The sequence below is a fragment of the Maudiozyma barnettii genome, assembly GCF_903064755.1.
Source record: "Maudiozyma barnettii strain CLIB 1767 genome assembly, contig: KABA2_05, whole genome shotgun sequence".
Classification (NCBI taxonomy): domain Eukaryota; kingdom Fungi; phylum Ascomycota; class Saccharomycetes; order Saccharomycetales; family Saccharomycetaceae; genus Maudiozyma; species Maudiozyma barnettii.
In genome coordinates this window covers 635754-649288 of record NW_024545242.1, presented here as the reverse complement: position 1 = coordinate 649288, position 13535 = coordinate 635754, and the positions used below count along the sequence as shown (strand labels likewise).

Genomic DNA, 13535 nt, shown 5'->3' with positions numbered 1-13535 from the left:
ACAAAAAGAAAATTATCTGTATGACGACGATGCCTGGGAAGAGATTACTATTATTACTACAAACTTACAATACGACTTAATAAATAGATATAGTAGAAAAGCCCTGAAGTATAAAAATGAAAGAAGCAAAAAAAATACCAATCAACTTTTCTTTACTATGTCGATGATGCAATAAACTGAGATAAACCGAGATTAATATGTATAATGTGTATTTGACTTGATATCATTTAATAACGAAACGCCCTACAACGCAACGACAACAACAACATTAGACAGACAGACAGAGAACAGCGTGAAAGCGTGAAAAAAGTACCCCAATCTGGCAATCCCTTGCATTAAAGGCCTTCCACTGAATAAAACCAAACCAAACCAAATAATCCCACATTTAAGTATGGGAGAGTATACAATGCGGACAACACATACACACAGAGCGAGAGTTAGAGCGAGTGGGAGGCACTATACATGCGCTTGGTACGTGTTGTATGTGGTGTGTGGTTGGGCCGCCTCCATAGTTTTTTTTGTTTCTGTCTTTGCGGGTCGCCCAGAAAAATTATTCCTGTTTGTTTTGTTATTTTCACAGAGAAACTGACGTAGAATTTGTATGGAAGCTCCGGATATTTTATTCTTAACACCTAGCGAATTCGGGTGTCGTTGTAAGTGATATGCAACAAACTGGTGTTTGTTGCTGGGAATTCCGCGGGTTGCCAACGGAAAGCTTTTTCTGAATTTCACCGACGCATCTCACCAATCTTTTTTTCCTACTAAACATTGTAATGTTGTACGAAGGGTCTATTTAACCTTATATCTATCTATTTATAATAATACTATTCCAGTCTTATGATGTATTATTAATCATTTTTTGTTGCTGTTTTGTTCGTTTTTTTTTTATTATACACACATGCATATATTTATATATTTATATACTATATTTCTATTATAATCATCATATTGATTGTTTAATTTTTTTTAGTAGTTGTTTTAATGGGCGTGTGGATCCTCCTTTGGTGGTTCAGGGTCAACATTTATCATAGTATCGATTCTTAGGATAGCAATACATGCTTCCAATGCAGATTTCAAAGATTTAATCTTACTCAAAGTTGGCTCTAGTACACCAGCAGCCACTTCATCAACAATCTTGCCTCTAATTAAATCTAAACCATAATTTTGATAACTCTTACGTTTAATATCTTCAGGTTTAGCTAATTGACTGGCTGCATGATATGATCTTAATTTGGCAATCAATTCACTGGAATCCTTAGCAGCATTCACCGCTAGAGTCTTTGGAATGATTAACAAAGCTGCTGCAAATTCTGCAATAGCTAATTGTTCACGAGACCCTACGGTAGTGGCAAAACTATCTAAATATATGTTTAATGCAGCTTCAACACAACCACCACCTGGAACAACACGACCTGATTCTAACGTTCTCTTAACAACACAAAGAGAATCATGTAAAGAACGCTCCATTTCATCTAGGGAATAATCGTTTGGTCCACGTAATATAACAGATGCAGAAGAATGTTTGGTTGTACCCTTAATTAAAATACATTCATCATCAGAATATTTGGCTTGAATAACTTCTTGGCAGGTACCTAAATAATTTGGTTCAAAAGTTTCGTCACCTTCTAAATTAGACATATCACCAACTAATGTAGCACCTGTGGCACGTGCAATCTTACGTAAATCGTCCTTCTTACAACGTCTAACAGCCATAATCTTAGCTTCAACAAATTCTTTCAAACATAAATCATCAATACCTTTAGTGGTTAGAACAACTTGCGCACCTGCATCGATGATCTTACGTACTCTTTCAAGTACAATACCAGCTTCACGTTTACGGATTTGCTCCAATTGTTCTGGATCATCAACATTAATTTGAACACCCATAGCCATTCTTGCTTTTTGTAAGTTTAAATCTAAACATGCAATCTTAACATTACCTCCAAGGACAGCCTTTGGCATAGCTTGAGAGGCTACTGTACAATTCAAAGCATAACCTTGAACCAAAATGGATTCTCTGGCAGATTTACCATGTGCCTTTAAGATATTAACAGCCTTCACTGGATATTTTACTTCACCTTTAGAATTCGCAGTTTTAACAGCTAAAAGAGAATCAACGACAACTTTACTGAAAAAATCAGAATCGGAACCAATAATCTTAGAAGACATACTAGTCTTTGCAATATTAATTAAAGTTTCTTTCCCTAAGGTATCAACTTCCAAGGATAAAACTTCATTAATGAAACGAACGGCCTCTTTCAAAGCAAGTCTAAATCCTGTTATAATTGTAGTAGGATGAATCTTATTCTTCACTAATTCATTAGCCCGCTTCAATAATTCTGATGCAACAATGACAACACTGGTAGTACCATCACCGATTTCACGATCTTGTTGTTGAGCCAATTCAACTAGAATCTTGCCTGCTGGATGTTGAACATCCAATAGAGATAAAATAGTAGCACCATCATTAGTAACAGTGAAATCACCAATATCGTCTACTAACATTTTATCTAGACCTACTGGGCCTAAAGATGATTTGACGACATTAGCAACAGCCATTGCAGCCAATACATTTTGATTACGGATATCATCACCACTGATCTTTTCACCACCTAGGAAAAGGGTATCAGAACGTGAATTGTTAAACAGCTGAGCCATATCTGCAGTTTGTTATTATCTATAGACGTTCTGGGTCTTATATGATTGTTCACAATGAAGTTTTTATTTCCTTCTTCTTGGTCGTCTTTAATATCTTTATGTTTGCCACTGCTAAAATACGTTCCAAATAATTTTTTTTTCACTTATTTTTTTTCTTCCGTTCTTTTGGCATTTCCCTCCCTCAATGAGTGGGAAATTTAGCATAATTAAGCAATGAGGCCAAAGTTGAAAATATAGAATATGGGACCAAGCCAAAACGACTAAACATAATAAATATAAATTATTACGCTATAATGAATCGTAACTAGTCATTATATATTCCAATCACATCATTAGCTTTAATAGTATGATAATTTTTTTTATTTTTTCGTTAATTTAATAAAATAAATTGATATATATATATATATATATATAAAAGAAAATAAGAATAAAATATAGAAAAAGGAAGTTAAGGGAAATTTAAGTGACGTAAAGAATTGAAGTTCCCATACAGAAGGAAACTTCCTTACAAAAAGGAAAACGACCTAGACTGTTGTATAATGCAGAATATTAAATTGACAACAGAACTTTACTAAACAATACTAGAATAAAAGTGACCTGTACTGCACACATGTAAAAATCATAGTAAACAATAATAATCATTTCTTCTTTTATCATCTATTTTTTCTTTTGAATCTCCTTCCTTTTTGTTGCAACTTCCTCTTAATTTCCATCAAAAATATTTTATAATCAATTCTTTAATCCTGTAACCTACAAAATAGTACACTTCTTGCTCTTCTTAATGACAGGAGGTTCCAAAGCTGCCACAATAGCTTCATCGAAGACATTTTTCAACCCACGTTGAGTTAAAGCAGAACATTCTACATATTTAACAGCTTTCAAATCCCTAGCTAATCTTTCACCTTGTTCTACAGTAATTGGACGTAACCTTTGTCTTTGTAATTTTTCAATGATAATCTTGTCATCCCTTAAATCTATTTGAGTACCAACCACTAGACATGGAACACCAGGACAATGGTGATGTACTTCAGGGAACCATTTTTCTTTAACATTCTCGAAGGATGGTGGTGCGATTACACTGAAACACACCAAGAATACATCAGTAGATGGATATGAAAGAGGTCTTAATCTATCATAATCTTCTTGCCCAGCAGTATCAAATAGACCCAGAGTGTATGGTTCGTCACCAATCATGACTGTAACAGCATAGTTATCGAAAACAGTTGGAACATAATCAGCTGGAAACTGATTCGTCGTATACGAAATGAGTAAACATGTCTTACCAACAGCACCATCACCTACTACAACACATTTTAGAGTTTGCATCACTAATAATTATACTTGTTTTGTTCGAAAAATAAACTTTAAATAACTTAACAGCTAAACTTTATGTTAATAAACTTTAGTTGTGCTTTTAATGAATTACAGATAACGAGACCTAAAACGTAATGAGAATATGTTTATATCTGAAGGGGGAAATAAGTAATAACACAGTAAGATTGTATAATTCTTCAAACTTGTACTTCTTAAATATATATAACTATGTCAGTACAGTAAGAACGACTTCACAAAAAGAATATATTTGCCAATTCTTTATGCCTAACCTATGTTTCATAGCATATTTATTTCCTCTTTCTTTCACTTTTAAAAAAATAAACCCAGCCAAACTAAACAACCCGTCAATATCTTTTTTTTTCTCTTTCTTTGCTTATCCTTCTGACTATAATTCATTTCGCTCTATGCGAAGATAACAATATAAATATATGGTGATACATGAAATTTCCAGAGAAAGCCCGCAGACGCTTAACAAAATTTGGATAATTTAGAATAAAAAGAAATTAAAGAGGGTAACGTTAAGAAACTATAAGAAACTATCATAATTGCCATATAATAACAATGAATACTGTCAACAATCAGATAAATTATCTCGTTATATATCTATTAATACTGATACGTTTGCTAGTTTATATGTATATATTTAATAATTTACAATGCACGTCTATTAGGGTACGAAGAAATCATTAAATTTATTCTTCTTCAGATGACTCTTCTTCAGATGATTCCTCATCCGCAGTTCTTAACCATTCAACCCATTTGGCTATCAAACCCTTGACATTATCATATTTTGGATCATCTGAAACGTTATCCCACCATTTATAAATGATATCCTCCTCTAGAATATCGTTATCATACAATGAAGTGAAAGCACCAAATAGAATTAAATCTGGTTTATCGAAATGGGTATCCTCTACGACATCCATAATAATATTCATTAAGTCAACGAATTCACTTTCTTCAAATGCTTGTCTCTTGAATAGATCACCCCAATGGTTGAATACCTTGTGGACGGCATCCTTTGGACCTAAAGTTTGAGTTGAAATAAAGTGATAAACTCTTCTCACTAAAGCCATAACAGTAACTGTTCTAACTTCGTGGTAAGTTACGTTCATACTCATTCTTAAAGTATTTAATTCTAATAATGCAGTGTCAATGTCATGATTGTTCTCTAATGCTCTCTCAACAGTTGCAAGACCTTCGGCCTCAAAATCTTCATCGTCATCATCCTCTGATTCAATGTCTTCTCTATCAGTGTACATACTGTTGGACGACATTGTTCTCTTCTTCTTCTTTCTCTTAGTAATAGAAGATATGGACGCATCACTTAGATATAGCTCTTCAAGTTGATAAGCTAGGCAGTTCGACACTTTATGTATATCATTCGATTCATCTTCGTCATCATCAGATGTGTCACTGTCATACAGGTAACCGACACCATTCACACCGACAAAGCTTGAATACTCAACTGAATCTTCTTCATCGGAAGCCTCTTCATCTCCTCCAAGATTAAATGTAGATGATCCTAGATTTTTGACTGGCTTAAATGAGATCTTAGTGCTCTTTGGAATCTCCATATTATCATCAATGATAACGTTGAAACCGATAATACAACCGTCGTTCAATGTGACATTATTTCCCAATTTAGCATGGGATGCAACAATAGAATGCTTTATTTTACTATTATCTCCAATAATTGTATTATCCCAGATGAAACTATCCTTTATCACAATATTTTCACTAATTTGACAATTTCTACCAATGATAGAGTTTTCAATACGTGTACCTTCACCAATCTTTGTACCAGACCCAATTGCTGTACATTTACCAATCTTGCATGATTGAGCTAAGACAACATTGTTCTCTTTGTAGATATGTCTGGATTCATAGGAATAAGTTTGATCGTATTGCATATTGTTATCTAATACCATTGGATAACACCATCTACCAATATAATCTTGCGATATCGTATCATATGATTGCCAACTCTCGACTCTGGTTGCGTAATCACTAGTTATGTATGCATAAATGCTCTTACCCAAAATATCACTAGATATAACACCTCTGACGAAATCAGTTCTCAAGGATTGGTAATCAAAGTTGTCTTGGAAAATAGGTGGCACATGAGGAGTACAAATATCTATTCTACAATCAATTAAATCATTTCTAATAGTAAATTCATCAACGCTTTCTAATAATTCTGGATCAATCTGGACAGCACCCTTTTCTTGAGAAGATATTAATGGTAAATCCTGGTAATATATACATCTATTTGTAGATTTATCCAATATGAAAGCAGCCGGTTCAAAAGTCCTGGTCTTGTAATATTCTGTAGCTTCACTTAAACACATAGTGGCAATATGATCCTTATCTTGAGCATGCATTTTCCTGTGGAATTCAATCATTTTACTGATATCAATGTTTGTAATAACATCACCACTAACTAATATAAAATCACCTGTTATAATACCTCTGTTATCTAGATCTCTCATAACATCACCTACAGATCTAGCTTCGGGTGCAAGAATAGTAGAAATCTTGAAAGGTGACCATGGTAAATTCCATTTAGAATTTTCAATATACTCATCGATTTGATTTGCATGTGATGAACAAGTTAAATAAACCTCATTAACACCAGCATTAGCTAAAAATTCTAAAGTATATTCAATTAAAGGAACGTTAGCCAAAGGTAACAAACATCTTGGTTTGTCTGCAGTTAATGGCATGAATCTGGTTTCGAAAGAATCGGTTAGAACAACAGCTTGGAAACGATCTTCCACGTCGACATCTCTAGAATTGGAATTCCCTACAGAACCTTTTTTTGGAGCCATTGCAGTTACTGTAACACTTTATCTGTTTTAGTCGTTGTTAAACTAATAATAATTTGGTATTAAGGAACAAACTGTTTTTAGTGTTCTATTTTAATGAACTAATAAATATCTAAATCTCCATCGCACATCACATGAAAATTTCTACATTGTAGAGCAATACAGTCATCGTGAACTGGTAAGCGAAAAAAAACCATAGAAAAAACACTAATCTAACATCGTATATTGTGATAAATAAAGAAAAAAAAACAAAAAGAGAAAGTGCTCGAGGTGGGGTTTGAACCCACGACGGTCGCGTTGCTTTACCGATCTAGATTTAAAGACCATAGGCATAGGATGCTCCTTTTTAAGGAGTGTGCTATAAGCACGAAGCTCTAACCACTGAGCTACACGAGCATTTTCAAAAACTCTAAAAATATGTATCTCCCTATAAGCTTCTTAACAATTGAACTTTTAATTTTTATGAACTAAGAAAAGTTACACTAATTCCAGTGGTATGGTTTATACCATGAATATAAGCCAATTATTATTATATTAGGGTTTTAAAGTATATTGTTTGAAAATTGGAAAACATTTTTGGGCTTAGATCACCAAGCAACTCATGAAGAACTAATACCTTTGGCGATTGATTATATTTTGAAGTACTCCTCTCTTTGGAACATTAACAGTTTGAATTTATATATATGTATAAGACATCCTGAAAATATCTGTAAGGAAGGTTGAATGAAAAAAATAGAAGAGGAGAGTTGAAGAAAACGTCAAGTATTATTAAGTACTCAATGTTATAATATAGAAAGTAGCAATACTTGGTTATTACAATTTTATGTTTAGTAAGAAATTATTACTAACTGTTCAATATGATTCTAGAACATTCTTTAAGAATGATTAGTAAGCAAGTATTACTAATTGTTTCATAAGTGTCTAGAACATGTTTCTAGAATATTTAGTAAGAATACTATCAATATTTGGTAGACTGTTTTCCTTTTCCAAAAGTATAAAAGGACCACATATTCTAACTTTATATATATACAATCTTCCTTATATAGACTTACTTTATATAACATAAAATAAATCACAAGATTATACATTTGAATATCTATAACTATGTCCGATAATTTCAACTCGAATACTAATCGTATATTCTCGATTTCAAACTTACGTTTACACTCAAAACCAATAATATATTTGAGTTGTATACCGAGTTTAAAGCTCAATTTTGTTTTTCATAACTTAAGAGTGACCTATATTAAAATTAAGTGTAATATATGTCACTAAATATCCAGCTTAATTGCACAATTACTCATATATGTCATCACCTGAAGAGAGTAATAGAAGGAAAAACTCTAACTCAGATTATCTACAATCTTTAACCTGTAATGTAAAAAAGGAATTGAGCATAGTACTATACGGTAGGCCGTACTATGTCAAAAAAAAAGAAATGTTTTAATCTATTCCAAGCAATAAGAGGACTCAAAAATAAAATTGTTTCAGGATGTACACATCTTTTATCGTTAAAGCATGGCACTCTGGTTTTATTAAGAGATCAAATCAAATAACATTAATTTAATTAACTTTATAACTTCTACCTTTGAAAAATAGGACAAAAACAACAACACTTTATACTGTATATCTTACTGAACGTAGTGGAATAAACATATTGATGACATTACTAACAATCCAAAAGAACATGAAACTGCCTTTCCTAAATTTTCAATAAAAAAAGGATAGTCAATTTACTTAAATTAAAAGAAAAAGATAATAATATTATATTTCGATTATATAAAAATAATACAATGATGATACCTATATATACCACAGCAATTAATGCCCATCAATATTCGAGACATCCTAAAATAATGCTTATGCACCTACACCTCAATAAAAATCAATTACAGGGAAAGAGATAAAAAATATTAATTAATTTGTTGTTATTATTGCATAAATTATTGGGTGATCCAGTTATAATTTAATATACAAATGTTAGAAAAAGAACACATTCAAAACATTATTATAGTAGAGTACTATTAGTAGTGAATACGTAATTAAACCTTCACAATCATTGGGCACATAACAAACTCAAGCAACAGCAGCAACATAACATCTTACAGAAAGTACCGCAGCAGTCATCATCTTTTGGTGGAGGAGCCTGTTGAACATAAACCGGTTGCTGTTGCTGTGGAGGACCTTGCTGATAATAGCCTTGCTGTGGAGGACCTTGCTGATAATAACCTTGCTGTGGAGGACCCTGTTGTTGGTAACCTTGCTGTGGAGGACCCTGTTGATAGTAACCCTGTTGAGACATATATGTTGTTGCTGTATTATTCTGGAGAGTAGATTCGCTTTCAAAAAATTGGGAATCACTTATTAATTCTTATTCAATAATGACTATATCTAAACTAGATCAGTATTAAAAGTATTTTGTTTTTATATCTAGATATTGATGGTTGATTGATTTGGCTCACCAAAAAATAAAACCTTCAAAAATTCTAGTTTCTGCTATAGTGATTCAAATCCGAAAGAAAATAATGTAAAATTTTGTTCGTGAATTGAAAAAATACTCAACTAGCATAGTATTAAGCACAGACTGCGCCTCATAAAAAAACATATTTAGGTATTTTGTGTGTATTTGTGTGGGAGACGCTTTTTTATTTCCGTCTTTTTTCCAAAATTTGCCCGAATTGACATTTTGGGGACTTTGTAGACACACTCTCTTTTGATGACATCGCTATCCATCGTAGTTCCCAGACATTTAATCACAACTAATCAAGAGCTATGATTGCGAACTTTCCACGACAGGGGTGAGCTGGGGATTATCCACAAATTAATCTGAATTTATATAAGAGGAACTTTAGGTCTCTTGAAATTATTAGAATTGATTCTTTCTCTTTTTTTAAAGAAAATGGACTAGTATAAAATGTCATTTATACTGAACCTATTGATAAATCAGGAATATAGAAGGAAAAGCTAAATACTATACTTTTTCAATAACTCAAATAATAATATATCTCCAAAGATATAATATTTATTTATTTGATTCTTGAGTTAACCCAATATTTACACGTTTAACAATTATGGTACATACATTTTGCTTTTCCTTAACATATTCAATTGAAACACCCCTGAGAGATTGTTAATTTTGAATTCTTTATCGGAGTTATATTAAAGCTAGAGAAAAGTTTTATTGTAGACAAAATTGACTATCATTTTTTATTAAATTGGGTTCCCTATCATTTCCATTTGTTTTAAGGTGCTCCTTTATGAACTTATATCATCGATGGATGCTACACGCTATAACTTATTAATATGATGCTTAATATAGATCAATAGATTTAAATCATATCAATATTATGTTAAATACTGAATACAAATGAACTAATATGTATTTTACCCAGTGAACATGATTGGTAAGTCTTCCTAAATATCCAAAATTATAAGATAATATTAGAAATTATATATCTGTTCAACCTACCTATATGTTCTTGGCATTCAATATTTTTTTATCCAAGGAGTTACTAAAAAACACATTCAAACCAATTACCAAGGATGTTTGTTTTCTGTATAATGTTAACGTAAACAAACATCTTTAAAATAAAATTCAAAACACGACATATTCAATAAAGAATAAACGCGATAATTTGAACTCTCACTTCTTGTTTTACAAAGCATAATACCAGCTTTTAATTAAAGTGTTTCCTACATATCCAAAAAATAAGACACTCAAATAATACTGTGTATTGTAAAAAAAAAAGAATCGAGAATGTGTTACAATGAAAAGGAACGCGATCTTGAAAAGGTTTATCTAAAATGGGACTTCGTTATTTTCTACGATTTTCCTATTATGCTCAATTCATTTTTTTTCAACTATATGTTTACTTTTAATTATTCCTTGGCCCCCATAAGAATACAAAATAAATTTTCAAAATAACTTGTCCATTTTGGGAACATTATTTTTCACTTACCACATTAACACATTCGTGAGATTCAACGAATTCTAACAAATGAGTGCTCTCCTTAAACCAAAATTCTCTTCAACTTGCAGCCAAAAACAATTTGGCTCACATATAAGTATAACTGCAAGATATTTTAAAAAATCTTCGAAATAGAACCAGCTGCTATCATGCGAAAAACCTGCAGATTAAAGCAAAATTACCTATATTAATACGCAATAATCTGTGATGTTTTTTCCCTCAATAATAATAAGAGAATAAAATTTATTGTGGGTGCCTTATTTTGCAAATGTCCTAAAATGGTTGAGGTACCTGAATTGATTGCGGATCTGCAGTCCTCTGACTCTTACTGTGTCATTAAAATAGTTCCCACACGCTTTGAAAATACAATGTCCGCACGGAAAATGAAAAATAAGTTGAACTAACAACCAGCGTGAAAAAAGAAAAATTCAAATAAATAGATGAATAGGAGCCCAATTTTGACAGTGCAATCTCGTATACCAAAAAGAGAAATAAGAAATTGTAAATATACGAACGACAAAGAATTCTGTTGTGTACATATCTCAACTGGGCAATGTATCTATTAACAGGATATGGAGTACGGTTTTTTTATTTGTTGCTGCTATTATGTCTCACGCGCATATAGCTAAGCATGTTTCATCATGATGGGTAAAAATGTCAAAAGAACAAGAAAAGGCAGCAATAATAACAAAATAACCAAATGAAATTTTCATTCATTCATTATTCAATGAAGCAGTAGCAACAACTGTGGGATTCCATGACAAAGAATCTTAGCGTAGATTGACACCCCTCCTCCTGTAAATTACTTTTTGTAGAATAACTTGACCATCTACGAATATTAAGTAGAAATGCTAATATACCTAGGACACCAACTCCAATGTATGAAGCGTTGACTGCACAAATATTTTATTATAATAATTATTAAACGAAGCATGTAATAAACTATAAGAAAAATCGTAGTAAATCCCATAAGAAAACCATATTTCATGTCAGAACTGTTGCTAGGAGTATCATAATAATATAATTAACAATTAAATTCGATGATTTATCAATAATATAAAAAGGAAGAGGAGTTTCAAATATTTATAATAGTTCTGTTTGCTACGAAATTGTCTTTCTTTTTCTTCTATTCTTTTTCTTGTATGAATATAAAAAATACAACTAATCACCACAATAACTCAATTATACACAGAAAAATGAAGCTATCTACTGCTCTTGTGCTACTTGGTTCCTCTTCTCTAGCTCTAGCATTATCCGCTGATGACATTGCTGAATTAAACGTTATCCTACATGATGTTAGCCAGAATTCCACAGCTTATTCAGACTGGATGCTAAATAGCGGTCTAGATATGCCAAATGGTGTTATCCAAATTTATTTTGCTGCTCAAGGTGCTACTGATATGTCCTTCACTACATTGTACGATGGTCTAGATGCAGCTGATGTTACTGCTCTAGAAAACATGGCTACCTCTGCTCCATGGTATACTTCTTACCTATCATCAGACATCGCTGCTGCTGTTGCCAAGGCCGATGCTGAACCTACTGCTGCTACTTCATCTTCTGCTGCTGCTTCATCTTCTGCTGCTGCTTCCAGTAGTGCTGTTGCTTCAACTTCTGCTGCTGCTTCCAGTAGTGCAGCTGCTTCAACTTCTGCTGCAGCTGCTTCAGCCTCCGTTGAAGCTGAATCTTCTGCTGCATCCAGCGCTACTTCTAATGCTTCTTCCGAAGCTACTTCCAGCGCTGCCACTTCAGCTACTAACTCATTAACAGCTGACGATGCTTCTGCAACTGATTCTTCTTCTGCTACTGTTTCTGAATCTGGCTCTGCTACTGTTTCTGAATCGGAATCCGGCTCTGTAACTGATTCTTCTTCTGCTACTGTTTCTGAATCCGGCTCTGCTTCTGCTGTTGGTTCTTCTTCCGTTACCGTTTCTGAATCTGCCTCTGTTGTTGGTTCTTCTTCAGCCATCGCCTCTTCCATTAACTCTCAAAGTAACATCACTGCCTCTCAAGAAACTGTTACCAATACTTTGACTGATATCAGCAGCGAAACTACCACTTTCTGTCCAGAAAGTGATGTCACCACTACTGCTTATGCTAACTCAACTCAAACTGTCACCGTTTGTGACGAAGTTTGTCAATCAAAGAAGGCTGCCGAAGCTACCACCACCATCAACTCACTAACAACTACTACTGTTACTTCATGTGATGAAGCTTGTCATGCTTCTAAGTCTGCTGCCTCTACTGCTACTGTCACCATCACTTCTTGTGACGAAGTATGCCACTCTTCTAAGTCTGCTGCTTCTGCTGCTTCCGTTGCTAAAGCTTCCAACACTACTCCAGTTCAAGTCCAAGTTCAAACCTCTGTTGCTTCTACTAAGAGCATTGCTGTTCAAGACTCCAACAATGCTATCAAGCAATCTGCTGGTCTAGCTGGTCTTCTAGGTGCTGTTGCCATCTTCTTATTATAGTTAGATATAATGGTTTAATTTGACCAGTTGCATTTTGATTTCTAAAAGAAATAATCGTTATTTTTTTCTTAGATCTACTTTATCAATCTTTTTTGATGATATAGTAGTATCTTATCATTCAAAGTTCGTTTTCCTATCTTTTTTTTAAATGTGAATTAATATATAAAAACAACCCACGTTTAATATCCTCGTATAATATCCTGTATTATGTCTACATATGTATTAATATTAATAATTTTGATATACCCAAAATCTTTTCTTTTCAAAAGTGCCAA

The 13535-nt window shown here is 33.0% G+C and overlaps 5 protein-coding genes and 1 non-coding gene across 6 annotated transcripts; 1 reads left to right on the top strand and 5 right to left on the bottom strand.

Annotated features, from left to right (window-relative positions):
- Positions 1–978: 978 nt before the first annotated feature.
- Positions 979–2658, bottom strand: TCP1 (chaperonin-containing T-complex alpha subunit TCP1; the record flags this gene model as incomplete). Its single annotated transcript, XM_041550925.1, has 1 exon — positions 979–2658. One exon carries the CDS (start codon positions 2656–2658, stop codon positions 979–981), a length of 1680 nt encoding a protein of 559 aa, XP_041406859.1.
- Positions 2659–3408: 750 nt separating this feature from the next.
- CDC42 (Rho family GTPase CDC42) lies at positions 3409–3984 on the bottom strand (the record flags this gene model as incomplete). Its single annotated transcript, XM_041550924.1, has 1 exon — positions 3409–3984. The coding sequence occupies one exon, from the start codon at positions 3982–3984 to the stop codon at positions 3409–3411; it is 576 nt and encodes a 191-aa protein (XP_041406858.1).
- Positions 3985–4685: 701 nt separating this feature from the next.
- GCD6 (translation initiation factor eIF2B catalytic subunit epsilon) lies at positions 4686–6824 on the bottom strand (the record flags this gene model as incomplete). The annotated part of the gene is made up of 1 exon (XM_041550923.1): positions 4686–6824. The coding sequence occupies one exon, from the start codon at positions 6822–6824 to the stop codon at positions 4686–4688; it is 2139 nt and encodes a 712-aa protein (XP_041406857.1).
- Positions 6825–7083: 259 nt separating this feature from the next.
- KABA2_05S06380 lies at positions 7084–7217 on the bottom strand. The gene is made up of 2 exons: positions 7180–7217; positions 7084–7120 (listed from the first exon to the last, which is right to left on the bottom strand). It is a non-coding gene; the product is annotated as a tRNA-Ile (tRNA).
- A 1660-nt stretch (positions 7218–8877) lies between these two features.
- On the bottom strand, positions 8878–9123 carry CPP2 (cysteine-rich palmitoylated domain-containing protein CPP2; the record flags this gene model as incomplete). The annotated part of the gene is made up of 1 exon (XM_041550922.1): positions 8878–9123. The coding sequence occupies one exon, from the start codon at positions 9121–9123 to the stop codon at positions 8878–8880; it is 246 nt and encodes an 81-aa protein (XP_041406856.1).
- A 2862-nt stretch (positions 9124–11985) lies between these two features.
- Positions 11986–13260, top strand: KABA2_05S06336 (uncharacterized protein; the record flags this gene model as incomplete). The annotated part of the gene is made up of 1 exon (XM_041550921.1): positions 11986–13260. The coding sequence occupies one exon, from the start codon at positions 11986–11988 to the stop codon at positions 13258–13260; it is 1275 nt and encodes a 424-aa protein (XP_041406855.1).
- Positions 13261–13535: the final 275 nt, after the last annotated feature.